This window comes from Pongo pygmaeus, chromosome 8 (genome assembly GCF_028885625.2).
Source record: "Pongo pygmaeus isolate AG05252 chromosome 8, NHGRI_mPonPyg2-v2.0_pri, whole genome shotgun sequence".
Taxonomy (NCBI): domain Eukaryota; kingdom Metazoa; phylum Chordata; class Mammalia; order Primates; family Hominidae; genus Pongo; species Pongo pygmaeus.
Genome location: NC_072381.2, coordinates 51,764,504 through 51,784,533, shown reverse-complemented (window position 1 = coordinate 51,784,533; position 20,030 = coordinate 51,764,504). Strand labels below are relative to the sequence as shown.

At 42.8% G+C, this 20,030-nt stretch overlaps 1 protein-coding gene and 1 non-coding gene across 3 annotated transcripts in view; both read left to right on the top strand.

The window, feature by feature from the left end:
* Nucleotides 1-11,191, top strand: part of GLUD1 (glutamate dehydrogenase 1) — a 44,412-nt gene extending 33,221 nt beyond the window's left edge. For both annotated transcript variants that reach the window (XM_054436245.2, XM_063669861.1), the window contains 7 exons: nt 695-832; nt 921-1,058; nt 1,498-1,578; nt 2,437-2,560; nt 3,949-4,040; nt 8,289-8,351; nt 9,812-11,191. In XM_054436245.2, coding sequence (XP_054292220.1) covers nt 695-832; nt 921-1,058; nt 1,498-1,578; nt 2,437-2,560; nt 3,949-4,040; nt 8,289-8,351; nt 9,812-9,931 — 756 coding nt within the window. In that variant the 3' untranslated portion in view covers nt 9,932-11,191. The remainder of the gene's footprint in view (nt 1-694; nt 833-920; nt 1,059-1,497; nt 1,579-2,436; nt 2,561-3,948; nt 4,041-8,288; nt 8,352-9,811) is intronic.
* An 8,012-nt stretch (nt 11,192-19,203) lies between these two features.
* On the top strand, nt 19,204-19,307 carry LOC129006948 (U6 spliceosomal RNA). Its single transcript, XR_008492137.1, has one exon. It is a non-coding gene; the product is annotated as a U6 spliceosomal RNA (small nuclear RNA).
* Nucleotides 19,308-20,030: the final 723 nt, after the last annotated feature.

The following is a 20,030-nucleotide window of genomic DNA, read 5'->3' as shown; positions in this document are numbered from 1 at the left end:
AGGCAGGAGACTCACTTGAACCCGGGAGGCAGAGGCTGCAGTGAGCCGAGATTGTGCCATTGTACTCCAGCCTGTGTGACAGAATGAGACTCGGTCTCAAAAAAAAAAAAAAAACAAATTGTATTTCTCCAAATTAGTGACATCCCTTTTCACAACATAGGACATCTGATCATCAAGGACTGAGGACCTGGTGGTGTACTTAACACCACTGCCATTTATTGATTGATTGATTGATTGAGATGGAGTCTCACCCTATCGCCCAGGCTGGAGTGCAATCTTGGCTGACTGCAACCTCCACCTCTCAGGTTCAAGTGATTCTCCTGCCTCATTCTCCCAAGTAGCTGGTATTACAGGCACGGACCACCATGCCTAATTTTTGTATTTTTAGTAGAGACGGGGTTTCACCATGTTGGCCGTGGCTGGTCTCGAATTCCTGACCTCAAGTGATCCACCTGCCTCAGCCTCCCAAAGTGCTGGAATTACAAGCGTGAGCCACCATGCCCGGTCATCACATTCTTAAACAGAGACTTTTATTGTTGAAGAGAAACCAGTTAGTACATTGTTTCTTTTGGCAAAAGAATTTTGAGAATTGCTTCTAAATGAACAGAACGTGGATTTACATTGGTCAGAATATGACTCTTGCTGTCTATACCAGGACTTTAATTTTTGTGTTATGGGTAATTGTTCTTCACAGGGATTTGGTAATGTGGGCCTACACTCTATGAGATATTTACATCGTTTTGGTGCTAAATGTATTGCTGTTGGTGAGTCTGATGGGAGTATATGGAATCCAGATGGTATTGACCCAAAGGAACTGGAAGACTTCAAATTGGTATGAATACATTTTTATGGCATAGGCACTAAATATAAACATTTAAACTCTGGTGCAGCTATTAATTGTGATTTTCAATCAATGGCAGCAACATGGGTCCATTCTGGGCTTCCCCAAGGCAAAGCCCTATGAAGGAAGCATCTTGGAGGCCGACTGTGACATACTGATCCCAGCTGCCAGTGAGAAGCAGTTGACCAAATCCAACGCACCCAGAGTCAAAGCCAAGGTGACAACATTATAGAAACCGGAACCAACATTATCAATGTGAATGACGTTGGGGGTCATAGAAGAGTCTGATTGAGTTTTCTCTTTCTTTTTAGCAGCTTTATTGGCACATACTGCACGTACCATACAGTTCCCCCATTTAAGGTACATAATTTAATGGCGTTTAGCTACCGGCACAGAGTTGTGCAACCATTACCAAAACAAACGCATCTGCCTGACACTCCTGTAAAAACAAACAAACAAACAAACAAAACCTAGATACATAGAAAAGTGAAAGGTAGTTTTATACACTTTGCAGAGCAAAATAACCTCTATTTAACTTTAACTGAAACTGTGCTTCTCCCCACAGCCCCCTGTTCATATATGCACATCTCTTGCCCTCAGTGGAGGGGATTTGATGGTGGTGTTGGCATTTCTCTATGTTCCTGACTCTCTTGCAGATCATTGCTGAAGGTGCCAATGGGCCAACAACTCCAGAAGCTGACAAGATCTTCCTGGAGAGAAACATTATGGTTATTCCAGTAAGTCATCTATATTTATTAGGCTTCATATGTACTTAGAATCATAATTGTCTTTTATTAATCTCCCAAGCTCTAGTGAATTCATCTTTATTTCACTTTTGAGAAAATATAGTAGAAGCATGGTTAATTCTAAGCCTGTTAATTTTCCCTTTGATCGAAATATTTATTCCAATTTCAGGCTCTTTACCGAATGTCTTTAGCCTTCTAAGAGTCTGGTTATATAAATGTGTACTGTGTTAGAAACACTATTCTAACTTAAGCTCTAAGATTTTCTATACGATTCCTAACCTTATGCATTTCAAGTGCTCCTTCCGGCTTTACTCAGAAAACTAATATGAGGAACACGTGCTCAGATTTTTTAGCAAGTAAACATGAGTCTACAGCAAAAAGTTACTAGAAATTAGTGTGGGCTTGGGATACATTTTAAAGAACACCCTTTGCTGAAAGCACTTAAGACATTTAATGTAACTGAAATGGGCTACCCATAGGTAATAGGAGAAAGAATCCTGTCTTCTGAGAGGCCCTGTGGACAGTCCAATCCAACTGGTTGGTTGGCAAGCCATTTACTCTGAGAACGTCTGGTAGAGAAGAGGCTCTAACCAAATATTATTAACTTTCCTTGATTAATAAGCCAAAAAATGCTTTTTTTTTTCCTAAATAGAAAAAGCCTTAGATGGAATTGGGCGGTGTGGGGAGGAGTGTTAATTAAGTGTGAAATTCCTGATACTGGCTAAAATATATTTGCGATATTTGAAGTTCAGTCTACCTTGGTACTGAAATTAAGGTCTTAGGCTCATTTTCAGCTTTTATGAAAACCATCATCTTCTGATTTCTTTGGTGTCTTATTTTTGTGTATAGGATCTCTACTTGAATGCTGGAGGAGTGACAGTATCTTACTTTGAGTGGCTGAAGAATCTAAATCACGTCAGCTATGGCCGTTTGACCTTCAAATATGAAAGGGATTCTAACTACCACTTGCTCAGTGAGTGTTGATAAGCTTGTTCACCAAAACCAATCTTTTGAGCCAGCTAAAAGGCTGTAAAAAGGTCCGCTTAAGAGAACTGATCCCTTTGGGAAAGAATTGAGTCTCAGAAAAGAAAATAATATTTTGTCTCATGAAACTTAGACCAAAAATGCACAATGTCTTTCTGGATATTAACTCTCCCATGTACTTATATCCAGATTTTTATTCTGTGATGTAATGTTCACAGAATATAATCTACATTTTTTTTCTTTTTTTGAGAGGACGTCTTGCTCTGTCGCCCAGGCTGGAGTGCAGTGGCACGAACTCGGCTTACTGCAGCCTCTGCCTCCCAGGTTCAAGCAGTTCTCCTGCCTCACCCTCCCAAGTAGCTGGGGCTACAGGCAGTCACCGCCACGTCCGGCTAATTTTTGTATTTTTAGTAGAGACGGGGTTTCACCATGTTAGCCAGGATAGCCTTGATCTCCTGACCTCATGATCCACCTGCCTCAGCCTCCCAAAGTGCTGGGATTACAGGCATGAGCCACTTCGCCCAGCCAATAATATTTTTTTAAGTGTGATTTTAAAACCCCACTGTCGATACTAATTTCTGTCTCTGGTTGCTCTTAGTAAAGGCCTATCTAGTGTCAAGAATTGTTTTTGAGACTCCTGATGAGAATACTTGTTTTTCTTTGACTAGAGTTAGCTCCACAGTTAAGAGTAGAATTTCTCATCTAGTTGAAATAAGACCAAGACCTCCTACTGAGCTTCTGTACTCAGCCCACTGTGAGAATCTGGGTGAAGTGTTCCATCTATTTCCTTTTCTTTTTCCTCCAGCATTTTCTTTTTAATAGAGCCAAGGAAAAACCCTGGTAATGGGTGTTATGGAAACAGAGCAGTGACCTAAATTCACATTTATATAGGAAATTGGCAATGTGTTTTATTCCTTCTTGACTGAGTTTTAAATGATTAACCCTTTTATGTCATTAAAACTCTGTATAAGGCCGGGCGCAGTGGCTCAAGCCTGTAATCCCAGCACTTTGGGAGGCCAAGGCAGGTGGATCACGAGGTCAGGAAGTCGAGACCATCCTGGTTAACACAGTGAAACCCCGTCTCTACTAAAAATACAAAAAATTAGCTGGGCGTGGTGGCGCGTGCCTGTAGTCCCAGCTACTCGCGAGGCTGAGGCAGGAGAATGGCGTGAACCCGGGAGGCGGAGTTTGCAGTGAGCCGAGATCACGCCTCTACACTCCAGCCTGGGTGACAGACCAAGACTCCGTCTCAAAAAAAAAAAACACTCTGTATAAGTTTTTGGGTTACAGTTATAGTTTGGGACTACTTTTGATTCTACTTTTTTTTTTTTTTTTTTTTCTGTTAGCAATATCTTGATCTCTTGTGTTTTTTTGTAGTGTCTGTTCAAGAGAGTTTAGAAAGAAAATTTGGAAAGCATGGTGGAACTATTCCCATTGTACCCACAGCAGAGTTCCAAGACAGGATATCGGTGAGTGTGGTGACCCCACAGTTGTACTTCACACATGCTCCCTGCTCTTTCCTTCAGACAGAGCTGGTTAGATGGATTTCATTTGTGGCATAGTCTTTGTAATTAGCTTGACAGTAAGTGTGTGACACGTGTTTTGTACCTTTCCTTTTCATTACATTCTAAAACTGGAGTAAGAATCCCAGTGACTACTAACAAATATAAAATAAATAAATTTGGTTTTTTTCACACACATGTTTTAACAGTGAAGGATTGTTATGTATTTTAATTATTTTAAGTTTCAGAGAAATAGGAAGAATTGAAAAGTAAGCATTAGATTTAACTATATGGGAGTCCAAGAGTTTGAGACCAACCTGGGGAACATAGTGAGTCCCCGTCTCTACAAAAATAAAGAAAGAAAGCAAGAGGCCAGACATAGTGGCACACGCCTATAATCCCAGCACTTTGGGAGGTCAAGGCGGGTGGATCACGAAGTCAAGTCATCGACACCATCCTGGCCAACATGGTGACCCTGTCTCTACTAAAAATACAAAAATTAGCCAGGCGTGGTGCTGCGTGCCTGTAGTCCCAGCTACTTGGGAGGCTGAGGCAGGTGAATCACTTGAACCTGGGAGTTGGAGGTTGCAGTTAGCCGAGATCGCACCACTGCACTCTAGCCTGAGCAACAGAGAGATACTCTGTTCCCGCCGCCACGAACCCCCCCCCAAAAAAAAGAAAGGAGGGATGGAGGGAGGGAAACTTCTTCACCAGTAAATGATGGAAGACAGGAAAAACAAAAGTCCATAACACATAAGCCTGGGGGAAAAATTTAACCTCATTGTTAAAGAAATACAAATTTAAAAAGGGTTTTTTTTTAATGTATTAACAAAAACAATTAATGGATCTTATGTTCTCCATGTACGTGGTGAAACAGTTGTACCTTTATTCTCGTGACGGTGCAGATTGGTGCAGCTCTTTGGAAAATTTGAAGTTATTAAAGTGTTCCTGCCCTTTTTGGTGCTATGATAATCTCCCCTCTGGGAATTTATCCTAAGAAAATAATTCAAAAGATGAGGAACCACTCCATGCACGATGATGTTATTGAAACTGTGTAGGCCAGGTGCGGTGGCTCACGCCTGTAATCCCAGCACTTTGGGAGGCCAAGGCAGGTGGATCACCTGAGTTCAGGAGTTTGAGACCAGCCTGGCCAACATGGCGAAACTCCGTCTCTACTAAAAATACAAAAAATTAGCCAGGCATGGTGGCACGCCCCTGTAGTTCCAGCTACTTGGGAGGCTGAGGCAGGAGAATCGCTTGAACCCAGGAGGCGGAGGTTGCAGTGAGCCAACAAATGCGCCACTGCACTCCAGCCTGGGCAACAAGAGCGAAACTCCATCTCAAAAAAAAAAAAAGGTGTAAGTTTTTAAATTTGGTTTTATTTAAAGTTCAGGAGCAGGGAAATGGCTGACTTTTATAATACATCTTAGGAAATATTCACTCATAGTTTAAGAATATATTACAATGGGTAAGTTATAATATATCTTCTTTTTTTGGGGTTTTTTTTTTTTTTTTTTTTGAGACAGAGTCTCACTCTGTCGCCCAGGCTAGAGTGCAGTGGCATGATCTCAGCTCACTGCAACCTCTGCCTCCCAGGTTCAAGCAATTCTCCTGCCTCAGCCTCCTAGGTATCTGGGATTACAGGCACCCACCACCACACCCAGCTAATTTTTTTGTATTTTTTAGTACAGATGGGGTTTCACCTTGTTGGTCAGGCTGGTCTCAAGCCCCTGACCTTGTGATCCACCCGCCTCGGCCTCCCAAAGTGCTGGGATTACAGGCGTGAGCCACCGCGCCCAGCCGTCAATATATCTTCTTATGAAATATTCAGTGATGGGAAACAGTTCTGAGACTATATTGCAACATGGGAAAAGGTTAAAGGTTTTGTTGTAAAGAAAGAAAAAATGCTTTACCCATTCTAGGTACTAACCGTTCCCCTCAGTGAACTTCCTTTTTCCTAGAGTGATGTCTTTGTTCTGGTCCTTCTATCTGGAATACACTGATCCCCTCCCTGCTTAAGTGTCACTGCAGTTCTGTGGCTCTCTCTGAAAGTCTCCTGTGTGCCACTGTTTCATACATGACATCCATCCCAAGTGACTAGCAGTGCATCGGAAGGGTTTGCCCTGCTACTGCCGCTGCCAGAGGTCTGTTCACCACTCCCTTTGGTCACCCCACTGCCCAGCATATGCCTTGTCAGTTAAAAAAATAAAAGTTTTCTCAAGCTCTCTCCCTCTAGTTTCCCCCTGCCCCTGTTTGGTACTATCAGGACCCACATCATTGACCCTGCCATGTTTCCACTGTCCCTTATCCCCCCAGTGCCCTCACTTCCCTCCTTATCTAACTTAAATTCCATGCTCCATCATTACAGTCACTCCCCAGTCTTGTTTCCTTTGTCATACACCCTTGTTAACACCTAAGCCCTGATTAAATCCCAGCAGTCTCCTCCGTGCCTCTACCCTGTAGGAGGCCCTGCTGGCAGTTCACACCCTGACCACTAACCTCAATTAGGCGCTCAGAGCTGCCCAGCAGTCATACTGCTTTTCCGTGTTCCATTCATTCTCCCCGTCTCCTGAGTGATTACATCATATTTTCTCCTCTTTTCACTGCCCTGCACTCCAGCTCATGACCTGCTATCTGTTCACAGATAAAACTGATGCAGCCTGGGAGCTTCCGCATCTGCCCAGCTCCTGGTACCTGTACCCAGTCCTGTGTCATCTCTCTTCGAATAGATCAGCTCTTTGTGCTTTCATTTCTTAGGTCCAGTTCTTGTTGTGGGCATTGGATGGTTTTTCCTCAGATACACTGCTCTAGCAAGTCTGCCCCTCTCTCCTACATCAGCAGTTTCCCCCCTCTGAGTCATTCCCCTCAGCTTACCAAATGCTGTTTTAAAAAATGTGTAAATCTTAATCCCACTTCCCCTTCCAGTATTGCCATTTGTTTCCTGTAGAGCAAACCTCCTTGGAAGAGTTGTATATACTCAGCCTCCAATTCTTCTTTACTTGAACCTACTCCACCAAGACTATTCTTGTCAAGACAGCCAGTGACACCAGCATTGCCAAATCCAATAGCTATTTTTCAGTCCTCATCTTGCTTGACCTATCAGCAGTTGTTGTCACAATTGACACTCCCACCTTGAAACAATTTCTTCGCTTAGCTTCCAGGATACTACATTCTCCTGGTTTTCTTCCTACCTCCCTAAACATTTCTTCTCAATTGCCTCTTGCTGGTATCTCTTCAACTCTCCACTCTTCTAACATTGGAAGGCCTGCGTCCCTAAACCACTTCTCTATCTAGATTGAAAACTTCAGTGATCCACTTAGCCTCGTGGTTTGAAGTCCATGTATATACATTCTCTTCCCACTAGAATATAAAGTCTGTGAGAACAGAATTTTGATTTTATTCTCTAGTGTCCCCTAGTACCTGGAAGAGTATGTACTCAGTAAGTGTCCAAACTATATCAGTGACCCATTTTAAGTTTTTATCGGGCATATGTGTTTTGTAGCTCTGTATGTCACCTTAAGAGTGGTAGTGAGTTAATTGTCATTCATTTTTTAGAAAACATTTCAAGAAACAAATTAGGAAAGAGAGAAGCTAACTTGATGGTGGAGGCCCTGGGTCATATCCCAGCTCTAAAAATAGCTATCTGTAACCATGGCCAGCTTCTCTGGTCTTTAGTTTCCTGATCAGTAAAATTAAAAAGCTGCTAAGATCTATACAGCTTTAAAAGTTGCTGGCACTACTGAATACGTACACAGAATTCTACCCCAAAGCCGCTATGGGGTTTAATCAGATTCCTTTCTGTGTTCTGTGTGGTGTCCCTGTTCTCTGGGGAGCTGAGGTGAACGCACCATGGCGTGAACAGCGTAACACATTGCTCAGTGCATCTGCATCTCCATGAGTGGAGGGTGCTCATCTCACTCCATGCCCTCATGTCTCTAGGTCCAAAAACTGCCTTCATTGTTGTACTATAATCTTATTTCATGAGTATTTGTTTGCTGTCAAATATAATAAAAATAAATTGCGGTCAACAAGCAACTGCTTCAGTAAGTATCACAATACTGTATCTTTGATACTGTGCAGAAATGACATATCTTAGCTAAAAGACAAAAAATTCTGTCTGGTTGTATATTGACTTGAGAATCCTTTGTCATCTTATACAGAGACACAAAGCAGGTCTTTGTGGTTTTGTTAAACTTGTGTTCTTTTCCCTAATAGGGTGCATCTGAGAAAGACATCGTGCACTCTGGCTTGGCGTACACAATGGAGCGTTCTGCCAGGGTATGTGTGCAGATCCTGTTTGCCTTCCAGCTAGTCACATGAAGTACAACTCAACTGTGCTATCTCAGCCGCCAGACTGTATGTGCTGATAGAAAACATCAATCTGTTCAATGGTCCTCATTTGTGTGTAGCAAAACACATGTTTTTTCAGTCTCAGATGATGAGCAATTTTTTAGTCTTCAAATATGTTTTTGAGGCTTTGGAAAGAAATAATAAGGCTGATTTAGGAGGTAATGATGTTGGCAGCTAGCCCAGTATGGAATAGTTAGCCAAATTGGATTGTAGCTCCGTGCGCCACTATGTTATAGCCACAGGAGGCTACCTTACTATAGAATTTGGTATAAGCAAAAGTTATTTTGACTGCTTGATCCCTACTTTAAGGCCTCAACCACAGTTTGAGTCCAGTTTTCATAATTTCTTCTTGGGTTCAGATTCTATCTGCTTGGATTTATGATGAAATAGCATAAGCAGATATTGATGAAGAAGGTGGTGCTTCTTAGAGCTGTTGTTTTTCTTGTTAATTTTTGATCAAGATAGGGTGTATGTGGTATACATTCATCCTTTCAAAGTATTAAATTCGGCATCCTTTATTATATATTTGAGCCATTACCACTTTATAATTCTAGAACATTTTCATCACTCCCTTCTTTTTGTTTTTTTGAGATGGAGTTTCCCCCTGTTGCTCAGGCTAGAGTGCAGTGGCGCACTTTCAGCTCACTGTAACCTCCACCTCCCAAGTTCAAGCAATTCTTGTTTCTTAGCCTCCCGAGTAGCTGGGATTACAGGCGTGAGCCACCATGCCCAACTAATTTTTGATTTTGTTTTCATTTTGTTTAGCTTTTTGAGATGGAGTCTCGCTCTGTCGCCCAGCTGGAGTGCAATGGTGCAATCTCTGCTCACTGCAACCACCGCCTCCTGGGTTCAAGCAATTCTCCTTCCTCAGTCTCCTGAGTAGCCAGGATTACAGGCGCCCACCCCCACACCCAGTTCATTTTTTGTATTTTTAATAGAGATGGAGTTTCACCATATTGATCAGGCTGGTCTCGAACTCCTGACCTCAAGTGATCCACCTGCCTCAGCCTCCCAAAGTGCTGGGATTACAGGTGTGAGCAACCGCACCCCTGCCTAATTTTTGTATTTTTAGTAGAGACAGGGTTTCACCATGTTGGCGAGTCTGGTCTTGAACTCCTGACCTCAAGTGATCTGCCTACGTCAGCCTCCCAAAGTGCTGGGATTACAGGCATGAGCCACTGCACCCAGCCACCCCATTGTTAAGTCCAGAGAATTAGGCCCTCCTGCCTTAGAGGTTCTGCTGCTACAGTAGTTTGTCTTTGGTTGCCCAAGTCCTGCCTTGAAACAATGAGAGGGTAACTTGGACCAGGCCTATCTGGGCCTTGTGTGTTTATGGCCTGGCCACTTGAGTCAGGATCATCTTCACTGTGTTTTCTCTTTCATTTCAGCAAATTATGCGCACAGCCATGAAGTATAACCTGGGATTGGACCTGAGAACAGCTGCCTATGTCAATGCCATTGAGAAAGTCTTCAAAGTGTACAATGAAGCTGGTGTGACCTTCACATAGATGAATCATGGCTGACTTCCTCACTATCCTCTTCATGTGTAACTTCTGCAGACCTATCACAAGTTTACATGTAACCGCAGAAATCCCTTTCTCTCCTGACTCATTAATAATGGATACCATTCTCATCAAGTCAATCCAAATCAGCCTGTTGAGAAAGAAATTAAGGTTAGGGGATCATTACAAGCTGAGTGTGAAAGCAGAAATCACCTACACCACAGAGCCATTTTGGTATTTTGCCTTTAAATAAAAAGCCTCCTCCATCTGGCTGTGCAGCCTTGCTCTGTGGCTTTTCCCAACACAATCAGTGCTAGTGCTGGGGAAGGAACAGTCAAGAGCAGTCAGTTGCTTGCTTATTTTGCTCTGAATGAGTCTGGGACACACTGTAACTTTAACACATTTAAGAAGTAGGTGTGTGGCCTTTTCAGAAGGTGGCATGGTCCTCAAGTGAGTTCTTAGTATTTTGTATCAGCAAATAACTCAATTTTGCAGGTTGCAAACAAATATAAAAGCTGTTTCTGTTTATGAATTTTATTCTTTTAGAATAGAATAAGTACATGCTGCTGTAATAAAATTGCCTTTAATCACTTAACAAGCCTAACTTTGACTCAAACAGTGAATGCCTATAGAAATAATAAATGAAAAAAACTAGTATTTTTATATCATAAAACAATGTCATTTATAGCTTATCATTCATGTATTGTTGTCCAGCAGACAGTAAAAGCCCTGTGGATAATTATCTTCATACCTGCAAAATGATGGAGGCTATTTTCGTTAAAACTGTCAGAATTTGCTAACTATAATTCTGACACAGTCCAAAGAATGCAGTAACTTTTTATCATATTAACTAATTGTTCTCTTTTGAAGATCTATGGTTGACTAATTAAACAATAATTCAAGTAGATTTTCGCAGAAAAAAACCACTTGGGCTCCCTGTTTGGAGTCTGGCTGGCTCTGAGCATTGCCAATGGCCCCTCCTCACCTGACTTTGTATCCTCTCCTTTTAGGGGCTTTGCATTCTGCACCCAGCTTCACTAACAGTGGGCTGAAAACATCCTTGGGTTGAGTGTTTCATTTGGGAGTTATTTGGCCAGGGCCTTTTGAACAGTAGTGTCCCCATGAAGTGCTAGATAATATATGTGTAAGAATCAGCTTTTTTTTTTTTTTAACTCTTAACACCCTTCAGAAATTTCTAACTACTTTGTAACTGCATGGCTTAACCTGGTGATAAAAGCAGTTATTAAAAGTCTACGTTTTCCAAAACTTATGTTTCTTTTCTGTGTTTTTACATGTGGTAGTTTCTCTTTTCATAAGTTATAATACTGCAATTGGATTTCTGAAATGTTTATAGCGACCACCTATATAATATTTCATTCCACTTTATTGTGAGCTGCCCAGATTTTATTCTTGAATTCTATTTTTTTGTTCAGTGCTCTACACGTTCCGAGAAGCTTCCCTAGTAACGAACTGTAGAAACGATCCCTGAAAGCACAGTCTTTATTCTCGAATTATTTTGTATTTTATTAAATAATATCAACAGCTGTTCTTGAGGAAGAGGCTCTGATGTTTAAAGCTGATATACTGAAGTAATGTTTAGTGCCGTTTTTCACTAAAGGGGATTTAATGTGGAATAATTTAGCCACAGAATGTAACAACTATTGAAGAGAGAATACTAACTGTAATCAGAACTGGATTCTAGACTTGATTCCACCAGTTACTTAACTGCCAGTGTGAAGCCTGACTTTCATTTGGTCTTTGTATGTCACAGTTCTGCCTCTGCATGCTCCTGGCATCGGGTCAGTCAGATAAACAGGCCCCCAGTATATGGGCATAGCAAGCCCTTCCCCAGCATGGTGGTGTCTATCTGCACTCTAGGTGGGCTACTAAAATGTGTAAGGGGGAAAGTGATACAAAAACCAGTTCCAGAATGTTAGAATAATGGTGGGGCAGCAGATTTAAGTCATGTGAATGTGGGTAAGTCTTAGTGGTGGCCTTTGACTATATATTGGAAGTATTGTTCTTTGCCTTGAGGGGGGCAGTTTTTGTTTTTTGAGACAGTGTCTTGCTCTGTCACCCAGGCTGGAGTGCGGTGGTGCAATCACAGCTCACTGCATCCTCTACCTCCTGGGATCAAGCAGTTACTCTGCCTCAGCCTCCTGAGTAGCTAGGACCACATGTATGGGTACGACACCTGGCTAATTGTTTTTATTTTTTGTAGACACGAGGTCTCCCTATGTTGCCCAGGCTGGTCTCACTCCTGGACTCAAATGATCCTCCCACCTTGGCCTCCCAAAGTACTAGGATTACAGGCATGAGCCACCATGCCTGGCCAATAGTAACTTTCTAAAGATTAATGTTGAGGAGTATTGCTGATAGTAATATTAGAAAACTAAATTGCCTGTGCTAGCTATATTTAAAGATGAGAGCACTAGTGTCAGTAATTTTGGCTCCTGAAGGTTTTAGTTTTTAAAAATCTGGTCAATTACTCTTTTTACCTTGACAGAAATTTTCTTTTTTTTTTCAGACGGAGTCTCGCTCTGTCCCCGAGGCTGGAGTGCAGTAGCGTGATCTCGGCTTACTGTAACCTCCGCCCCCTGGGTTCAAGCAATTCTGCTGCCTAAGCCTTCCAAGCAGCTGGGACTACAGATGCGTGCCAGCATGCCCAGCTAATTTTCTCGTATTTTTATTAGAGATGGAGTTTCACCATATTGGCCGGGCTGGTCTCAAACTCCTGACCTCATGATCCACCCACCTTGGCCTCCCAAAGTGCTGGGATTATAGGCGTGAGCCACTGTGCCCGACCTATTTTCAATTATTTTTAAAACTCACACATGATACTCAAGTTACTTGCTTCTGAAATAGCCATAGATGACTTCTTATATAGCACCTAAAGAAGACTTAACTGTTGCTTTATGAGCCTCTACACTAGCGTGTATTCTAATTTCCCTGATTAAGGAGATGAGAAGTAAAGGCATGAATTTTCAGTGCTTTTGGCACCCTAACTAGTAGGATTGGTCATTCCTTTTTTCTGTATTTTTTCTCTTTTCCTTTTTTTTTTTTTTTTTTTTACTCCATGACTAGCCAAAGAGCTGATTTACTTATTTAAAAAAGCTTGGCATGGCTGAGCACGGAGGCTCACACCTGTAATCCCAGCACTTTGGGATGCCCAGGCAGGCGAATCACAAGGTCAGGAGATGGAGACCATCCTGGCTAACACGGTGAAACTCCATCTCTACTAAAAATACAAAAAAATTACCCAGGCGTGGTGGCAGGCGCCTGTAGTCCCAGCTACTTGGGAGGCTGAGGCAGGAGAATGGCGTGAACCCAGGAGGCAGAGCTTGCAGTGAGCCGAGATCGTGCCACTGCACTCCAGCCTGGGCCACAGAGCGAGACTCCGTCTCAAAAAAAAAAAAAAAAAAAGCCTGGCATGTTAACTCACAAGCAAGTAAATTCTATATTCACTAAACATCCCTGACAGGCTTTCCCAGCCCTGCGGTTTGTTAAGGTAGTCAAAGCATGGCACATGAAGAAAACTACATCTGTGGATATTGTACAAAATATTGTTTTTACAATTTTTTAAATATTTTTAACATAACTTTTATTGACTTGTGTTTGTATTTTTATCAAACATACTCCATTTATTTATTTATTTTGAGATGAAATCTCACTCTATCCCCCAGGCTGGAGTGCAGTGGTTCGATCTTGGCTTACCGCAACCTCCACCTTCCAGGTTCAAGCTATTCTGCTTCAGCCTCTGGAGTAGCTAGGATTACAGGCATGCGCCACCATGCCCAGCAAATTTTTGTATTATTAGTAGAGACGGGGTTTCACCATGTTGGCCAGGCTGGTCTCATAGCAAGACCCTATCTGTAAATGAATTTTTGAAATATATATTCTAGATAATTGACCTTTATTATGCATATAATTTGCAAATATTTCCTCTCAATCTGTTAGTTGTCTTTGCGCTTTCTTGATAGTCTCCTTTTTAATCTTGAGAAAGCATAATTTATTTTTCCTCTGGTTGGTGTGCTTTAGGGTGTATGTAAGAAACCATTGCCTAATCTATAGTCATGCAGATAGATATATATCCCTATGGTTTTTTTTTTTTTTTTTTTTTTGAGACGGTCTCGCTCTGTCGTCCAGGCTGGAGTGCAGTGGTGTGATCTCACGGCTCATGGCTAAGTGCAGCCTCTACCTCCTAGGCTCAAGCAATCCTCCCCCTTCAGCCTCCCAAGTAGCTGTGACTGTAGGCCCATACCACCACCAAGCACAGCTAATTTCTGTATTTTTGGAGAGACACGGTCTTGCCATGTGGCCCAGGCCAGTCTTGAACTCGCAGGCTCAAGCAATCCGCCGACCTTGGCCTCCCAAAGTGCTAGGATTACAGGTGTGAGCCACTGTGCCTGGCCTAGAAATATTTTTTTAAGAAATAGTGACCAGGCTGGGCGCAATGGCTAACACGGTGAAACCCCGTCTCTACTAAAAATACAAAAAATTGGCAGACGGGCGAGGTGGTGGGCACCTGTAGTCCCAGTTACTCGGGAGGCTGAAGCAGGAGAATGGCGTGAACCCAGGAGGCGGAGCTTGCAGTGAGCCAAGATCGTACCACTGCACTCCAGCCTGGGAGACAGAGCGAGACTCCGTCTCAAAATAAATAAATAAATAAACAAATAAATAAATACTAAAAAATAAAAATAGTGACCAAAAATATCCCACATTTGATGGGAGTTGTGAATCTACACATTCAAGACGCTCAACAAATTCAAAGCAGGATAAACTAAAAGAGAACCACACTGAGACACATTATTATCAAATTGTAGAAAGTTAAAGACAGAAAAGCAGCAAGAGATAAGTGATTCATCCTGTACAAGGGATCTTCCGTAAGATTAACAGTTGCTTATCAGAAATCACAGAGTACAGAAGGCAGTAGGACACTTCCCCTGTCTCCCACCGACAGATGATATATTAAAAGTACTGACAGCAAAAAATCAACCAAGAATCCTATATCTGGCAAAAAATAACCTCTAAAAATGAAGGAAACATTAAGACATTCCCAGAAAAGTCAACGGAGTTTATCATTAGTAAACTTGTGTTATAAAGAATGCTAAAGTCTCCCCATATTACTCTCAGGGAAGAAAAAAAAATAGAATGCAAAAGTGGAGCTGGGGCCAGGCATGGTGGCTCACGCCTGTAAACTCAGCACTTTGGGAGGCCAAGGCAGGCGGATGGAGTTTGAGGCCAGCCTGGCCAATATGGTGAAACCCCATTTCTACTAAAAATACAAAAAAATTACCTAGGCGTGATGGCGTGCACCTGTAGTCCCAGCTGACTGAGGCTGAGGCAAGAGAATCGCTTGAGTCCGGGAGGCGGAAGTTGCAGTGAGCTGAGATGGTGCCACTGCACTCCAGCCTGGACAACAGAGCAAGACTCTGTCTCAAAAAAAAAAAAAGGGGGGGGGGTTGGGGGAGCTCAGCATGGGTTCACGCTTGGATTTCAGCACTTTGGGAGGCTGAAGTGGGATCACCTGAGGCCAGGAGTCACAATCAGCCTGGGTGACATAAGGAGACCCCATCTATACAAAATAAAAATAATTAGCCAGACAGGGTGGCTCAGGCCTGTGGTCCTAGCTATTCAGGAGGCTGAGGCAGGAGGATTGCTTGCAGCCAGCAGTTTAAGACTAGCCTGGACAACATAGACCCCATCTCTACAAAATATAAATTTAAAAAATTAGCTGGCCTTGGTGGTGTGCATCTGTAGTTCCAACTACTCATGACGCTCACTTGAGACCAGAAGTTGGAGGTTATAGTGAGCTATGATCACACCAGCCTGGTTGACAGAGCAAGAACCTGTCACTAAACAAAAATAATAAATGAATAAAAATATAAAAGTTCTTGGCCAGGCACAGTGGCTCATACCTGTAATCCCAGCACTTTGGGAGGCTGATGTTGGTAGATCACCTGAGGTCAGGAGTTTGAGGCCAGCCTGGCCAATATGGTGAAACCCCATCTCTACTAAAAATACAAAAATTAGCCGTGTGTGATGGCACGTGCCTGTAATCCCAGCTACATGGAAGGCTGAGGCAGGAGAATCACTTGAATCTGGCAGGCAGAGGTTGCAGTAAGTGGAGATTGCACCACTGCACTCCAGCCTGGGCAACAGAGCAAGACTCGGGCTCAAAAAAAAGGCTAAAGTGAGTCCTTCAGGCTAAAATGAAAGGATACAAGATAGTAACTCAAAGCTATATGAAGAAATAAAGATCACTGGTAAATGCAACTATGTAGCTAAATATAAAAGCTAGTATTACTGTATTTTGGGTATGCTATTCCTCTTCTTTATGATTTAAAAAATGCATAAAGGCCAGGCGCGGTGGCTCAAGCCTGTAATCCCAGTACTTTGGGAGGCCGAGGTAGGTGGATCATGATGTCAGGAGATCAAGACCATCCTGGTTAACATGGTGAAACCCTGTCTCTACTAAAAATACAAAGAATTAGCTGGGCATGGTAGCGGGTGCCTGTAATCCCAGCTACTCAGGAGGCTGAGGCAGGAGAATGGCGTGAACCCAGGAGGCGGAGCTTGCAGTGAGCTGAGATCGCGCCACTGCACTCCAGCCTGGGCGACAGAGCGAGACTCCTTCTCAAAAAAAAAAAAAAAAAAATGCATAAAATAATATGGATCTATTTTAATAGGCACTAATTGTTTAAAGACATAATTTGTAACAATATAGGTAGGGGACAGAGAAAGGAGCAGAGTTAATGTATGCTATTGAAGCTGAGTTACTATCAGTCTGAACTAGACTTTGAACTCAGCATGTTAAATGAAATCTTCATAGTACGCACTAAAAAAAAACTTTTAAAATATACAGAAAGGATTTAAGAAAGGATCAAAATATTACAGGATAAATCATTAACCAAACACAAAAGAAGGTACTGAGGAGCAAAACACTTTATGTAGAAACTAAACAGCATGATGACATAAGTAAGTTATTTGGTGTGTAGGTTTTTCTGTTTTTCTTTTTCGGGGTTTGTCTGAGACAGTCTTGCTCTGTCACTCAGGCTGGAGTTCAGTGTTTCATTCTCAGCTCACTGCAGCCTTTGCCTCCCAAGTTCAAGTGATTCTCAGCCTCCTGAGTAGCTGGGATTGCAGGCGCCCACCACCACAGCCAGGTAATTTTTTGTATTTTTAGTAGAGACAGGGTTTCACTACATTGGCCAGACTACTCTCGAGCTCCTGGCCTCAAGTGGCACCCACCTCAGCCTCCCAAAGTGGCTCAGGCACAGGCATGAGCCACTGCGCCTGGCCTGTTTGGTGCTTTTTTGAGTCGGGATCTGGCTCTGTTGCCCAGGCTGGAGAGCAGTGGCACAATCGGCTCACTACAACCTTGACCTCTGCAGGCTCAGCTGATCCACCCACCTCAGCCTCCTGAGTAGCTGGAACCACAGGTGTGCACCACCATGCCCAGCTTATTTTTCTATTTTTTGTAGAGATAGGAGTCTTGCTGTGTTGCCCAGACTGGTCTCAAACGCCTGGGCTCAAGCAATCTGCCCACCTCAGCATCCCAAAGTGATAGGATTACAGGCATGAGTCCAACCATAAGTAAGTTTTTGTTTTTTGTTTTTGAGTCAATCTCACTCTGTCCCCCAGGCTGAAGAGCAGTGGTGTGATCATGGCTCACTGCAGCCTCACCTCCAGGCGGGAGCCACCGTGCCGGGTCAAGTAACTTTTTTGTTTCAGTAATCACTTTCAATGTAAATAATCTGACCAATGGAAAGATCGGCAGAATCAATTTTTTTTAAATGATGTAATACACAATCCAAATATGCAACTTACAAAATACTCACTGTAGACCCAAGACACAAATTGTTTCCAAATGAAAAGACGGAAAGAGATAATCCATGCAAATAGTAACAAAAAGAGAGCTGGGGTGGCTATACTAATACCAGACAAAACAGATTTTAAGCCAAAAAATGTTACAGAAAGACATTGTATGTTGGTAAGAGAGTCAAATCACAAGAAGATGTAACAATTATAAACACGTATGAACCAAAAAAGAAAAAAAAAGGGCTCTAAAATGCACAGTCTAACAAAATTGAAAGAAGAAATAGTTTTACAATAATGGAGACTTCAATACAGGCTGGATGCAGTGGCTCTAGCACAGCTCACTGCAACCTCTGCCTCCCAGACTCAAGCGATTCTCCAACCTCAGCCCCCCCAGTAGCTGGGACTATAGGCACACGCCACCACACCCAGCCAATCTGTGTATTTTTTGTGGAGATGGGGTTTCATCATGTTGCCCAGGCTGGTCTCAAATGCCCAAGCTCAAGCAATTCGCCCACCTCAGCCTCCCAAAGTGCTGGGATTACAGGCCTGACCTACTGTGTCCAGTCAATACCCCACCTTCAATAGTAAATAGAACATCTAGACAAAATCAATAAGGAACTAGAGGAATTGAACAACACACTAAACCAACTAGACCTAACAGACATATAGAAAGATCTCCATCTAACAAGAGCAGAATATATATTCCTCTCAAGTGCATATGGAACATTCCCCACGATAAATCATATTAGGCCACAAAACAATTCTCAATAAATTTTAAAAGGTCAAAATTATACAAAGGGCCAGGCGTGGTGGCTCACAGCTGTAATCCCAGCACTTTGTGAGGCTGAGACAAGCGGATCACTTGAGCCCAGGAGTTCAAGACCAGCCTGGGCAACATGGTGAAACCCTGTCTCTACCAAAATAAAAAATAAAAAAATTAGCCAGCTGTAGTGGTGGTGAATGCCTGTAGCCCCAGCTACTCAGGAGGCTCAGGCAGGAGGATGGCTTGAGCCTGGAATGCAGAGGCTGCAGTGACCTGAGATCATACCACTATACTCCAGCCTGCAGGACAGAGCGGGACTTGTCTCAAAAAAAAAAAAAAAAAAAAAAAAAAAAACAGGCCAGGCTTGGTGGCTCATGCCTGTAATCCCAGCACTTTGGGAGGCCGAGGCGGGTGGATCACGAGGTCAGGAGATCGAGACCATCCTGGCTAGCACGGTGAAACCCTGTCTCTACTAAAAATACAAAAAAAAAAAATTGGCCGGATGCCGTGGTGGGCGCCTGTAGTCCCAGTTACTCCAGAGGCTGAGGCAGGAGAATAGCGTGAACCCAGGAGGCAGAGCTGGCAGTGAGCCGAGATCGTGCCATTGCACTCCAGCCTGGACGACAGAGCGAGACTCCATCTCAAAAAATAATAATAATAATAATAAATACTTTCATTAAAAAAGGACGATCTCATGCTTGCTTCATCAGCACATATACTAAAATTGGAACAATACAGAGATTAGCCTGGCCCCTGTGCAAGGATGACATGCAAATTCGTGAAGTGTTTCATATTTATTTTATTAAAAAAAAAAAAGGCCGGGCACGGTGGCTTACACCTGTAATCCTGACACTTAGGGAGGCCAAGGTGGGTGGGTCACGAGTTCAGGACATCAAGACCATCCTGGCCAACATGGTGAAACCCCGTCTCTACTAAAATACAAAAAATTAGCTGGGCATGGTGGTGCACACCTGTATTCCCAGCTACTCAGGAGGCTGAGGCAAGGGAATCACTTGAACCTGGGGGACAGAGGTTGCAGTGAGCCAAGATTGAGCACTGTACTCAAGCCTGGTGACAGAGCAAGACTCCACCTCAAAAAAAAAAAAAAAAGAGAAAAGAAAAAAGGAACAATTTCAAATTAACAACCTAACTTTACACCTAAGGGGTATTTAACCTTTTGGTTTTCCTGGCCACATTGGAAGAATAATTGTCTTGGGCTAAGGGAGGAGACCACCCCTCATATTGTCTTATGCCCGATTTCTGCCTCCAAAGAAAGAAAGAGTAAAAACTAAAAGGCAGAAATGAAATCCACAAGCAGACAGCCCGGCACCACGCCCTGGGCCTGGTAGTTAAAGATCGACCCCTGACTTAATCTGTTATGTTATCTATAGATTACAGACATTGTATAGAAAAGCACTGTGAAAATCACTGTCCTGTTTTGTTCCTATCTAATTACCAGTGCATGCAGCCCCCAGTCACACACCCACTGCTTGCTCAATAGATCACAACCCCCTCATGCGC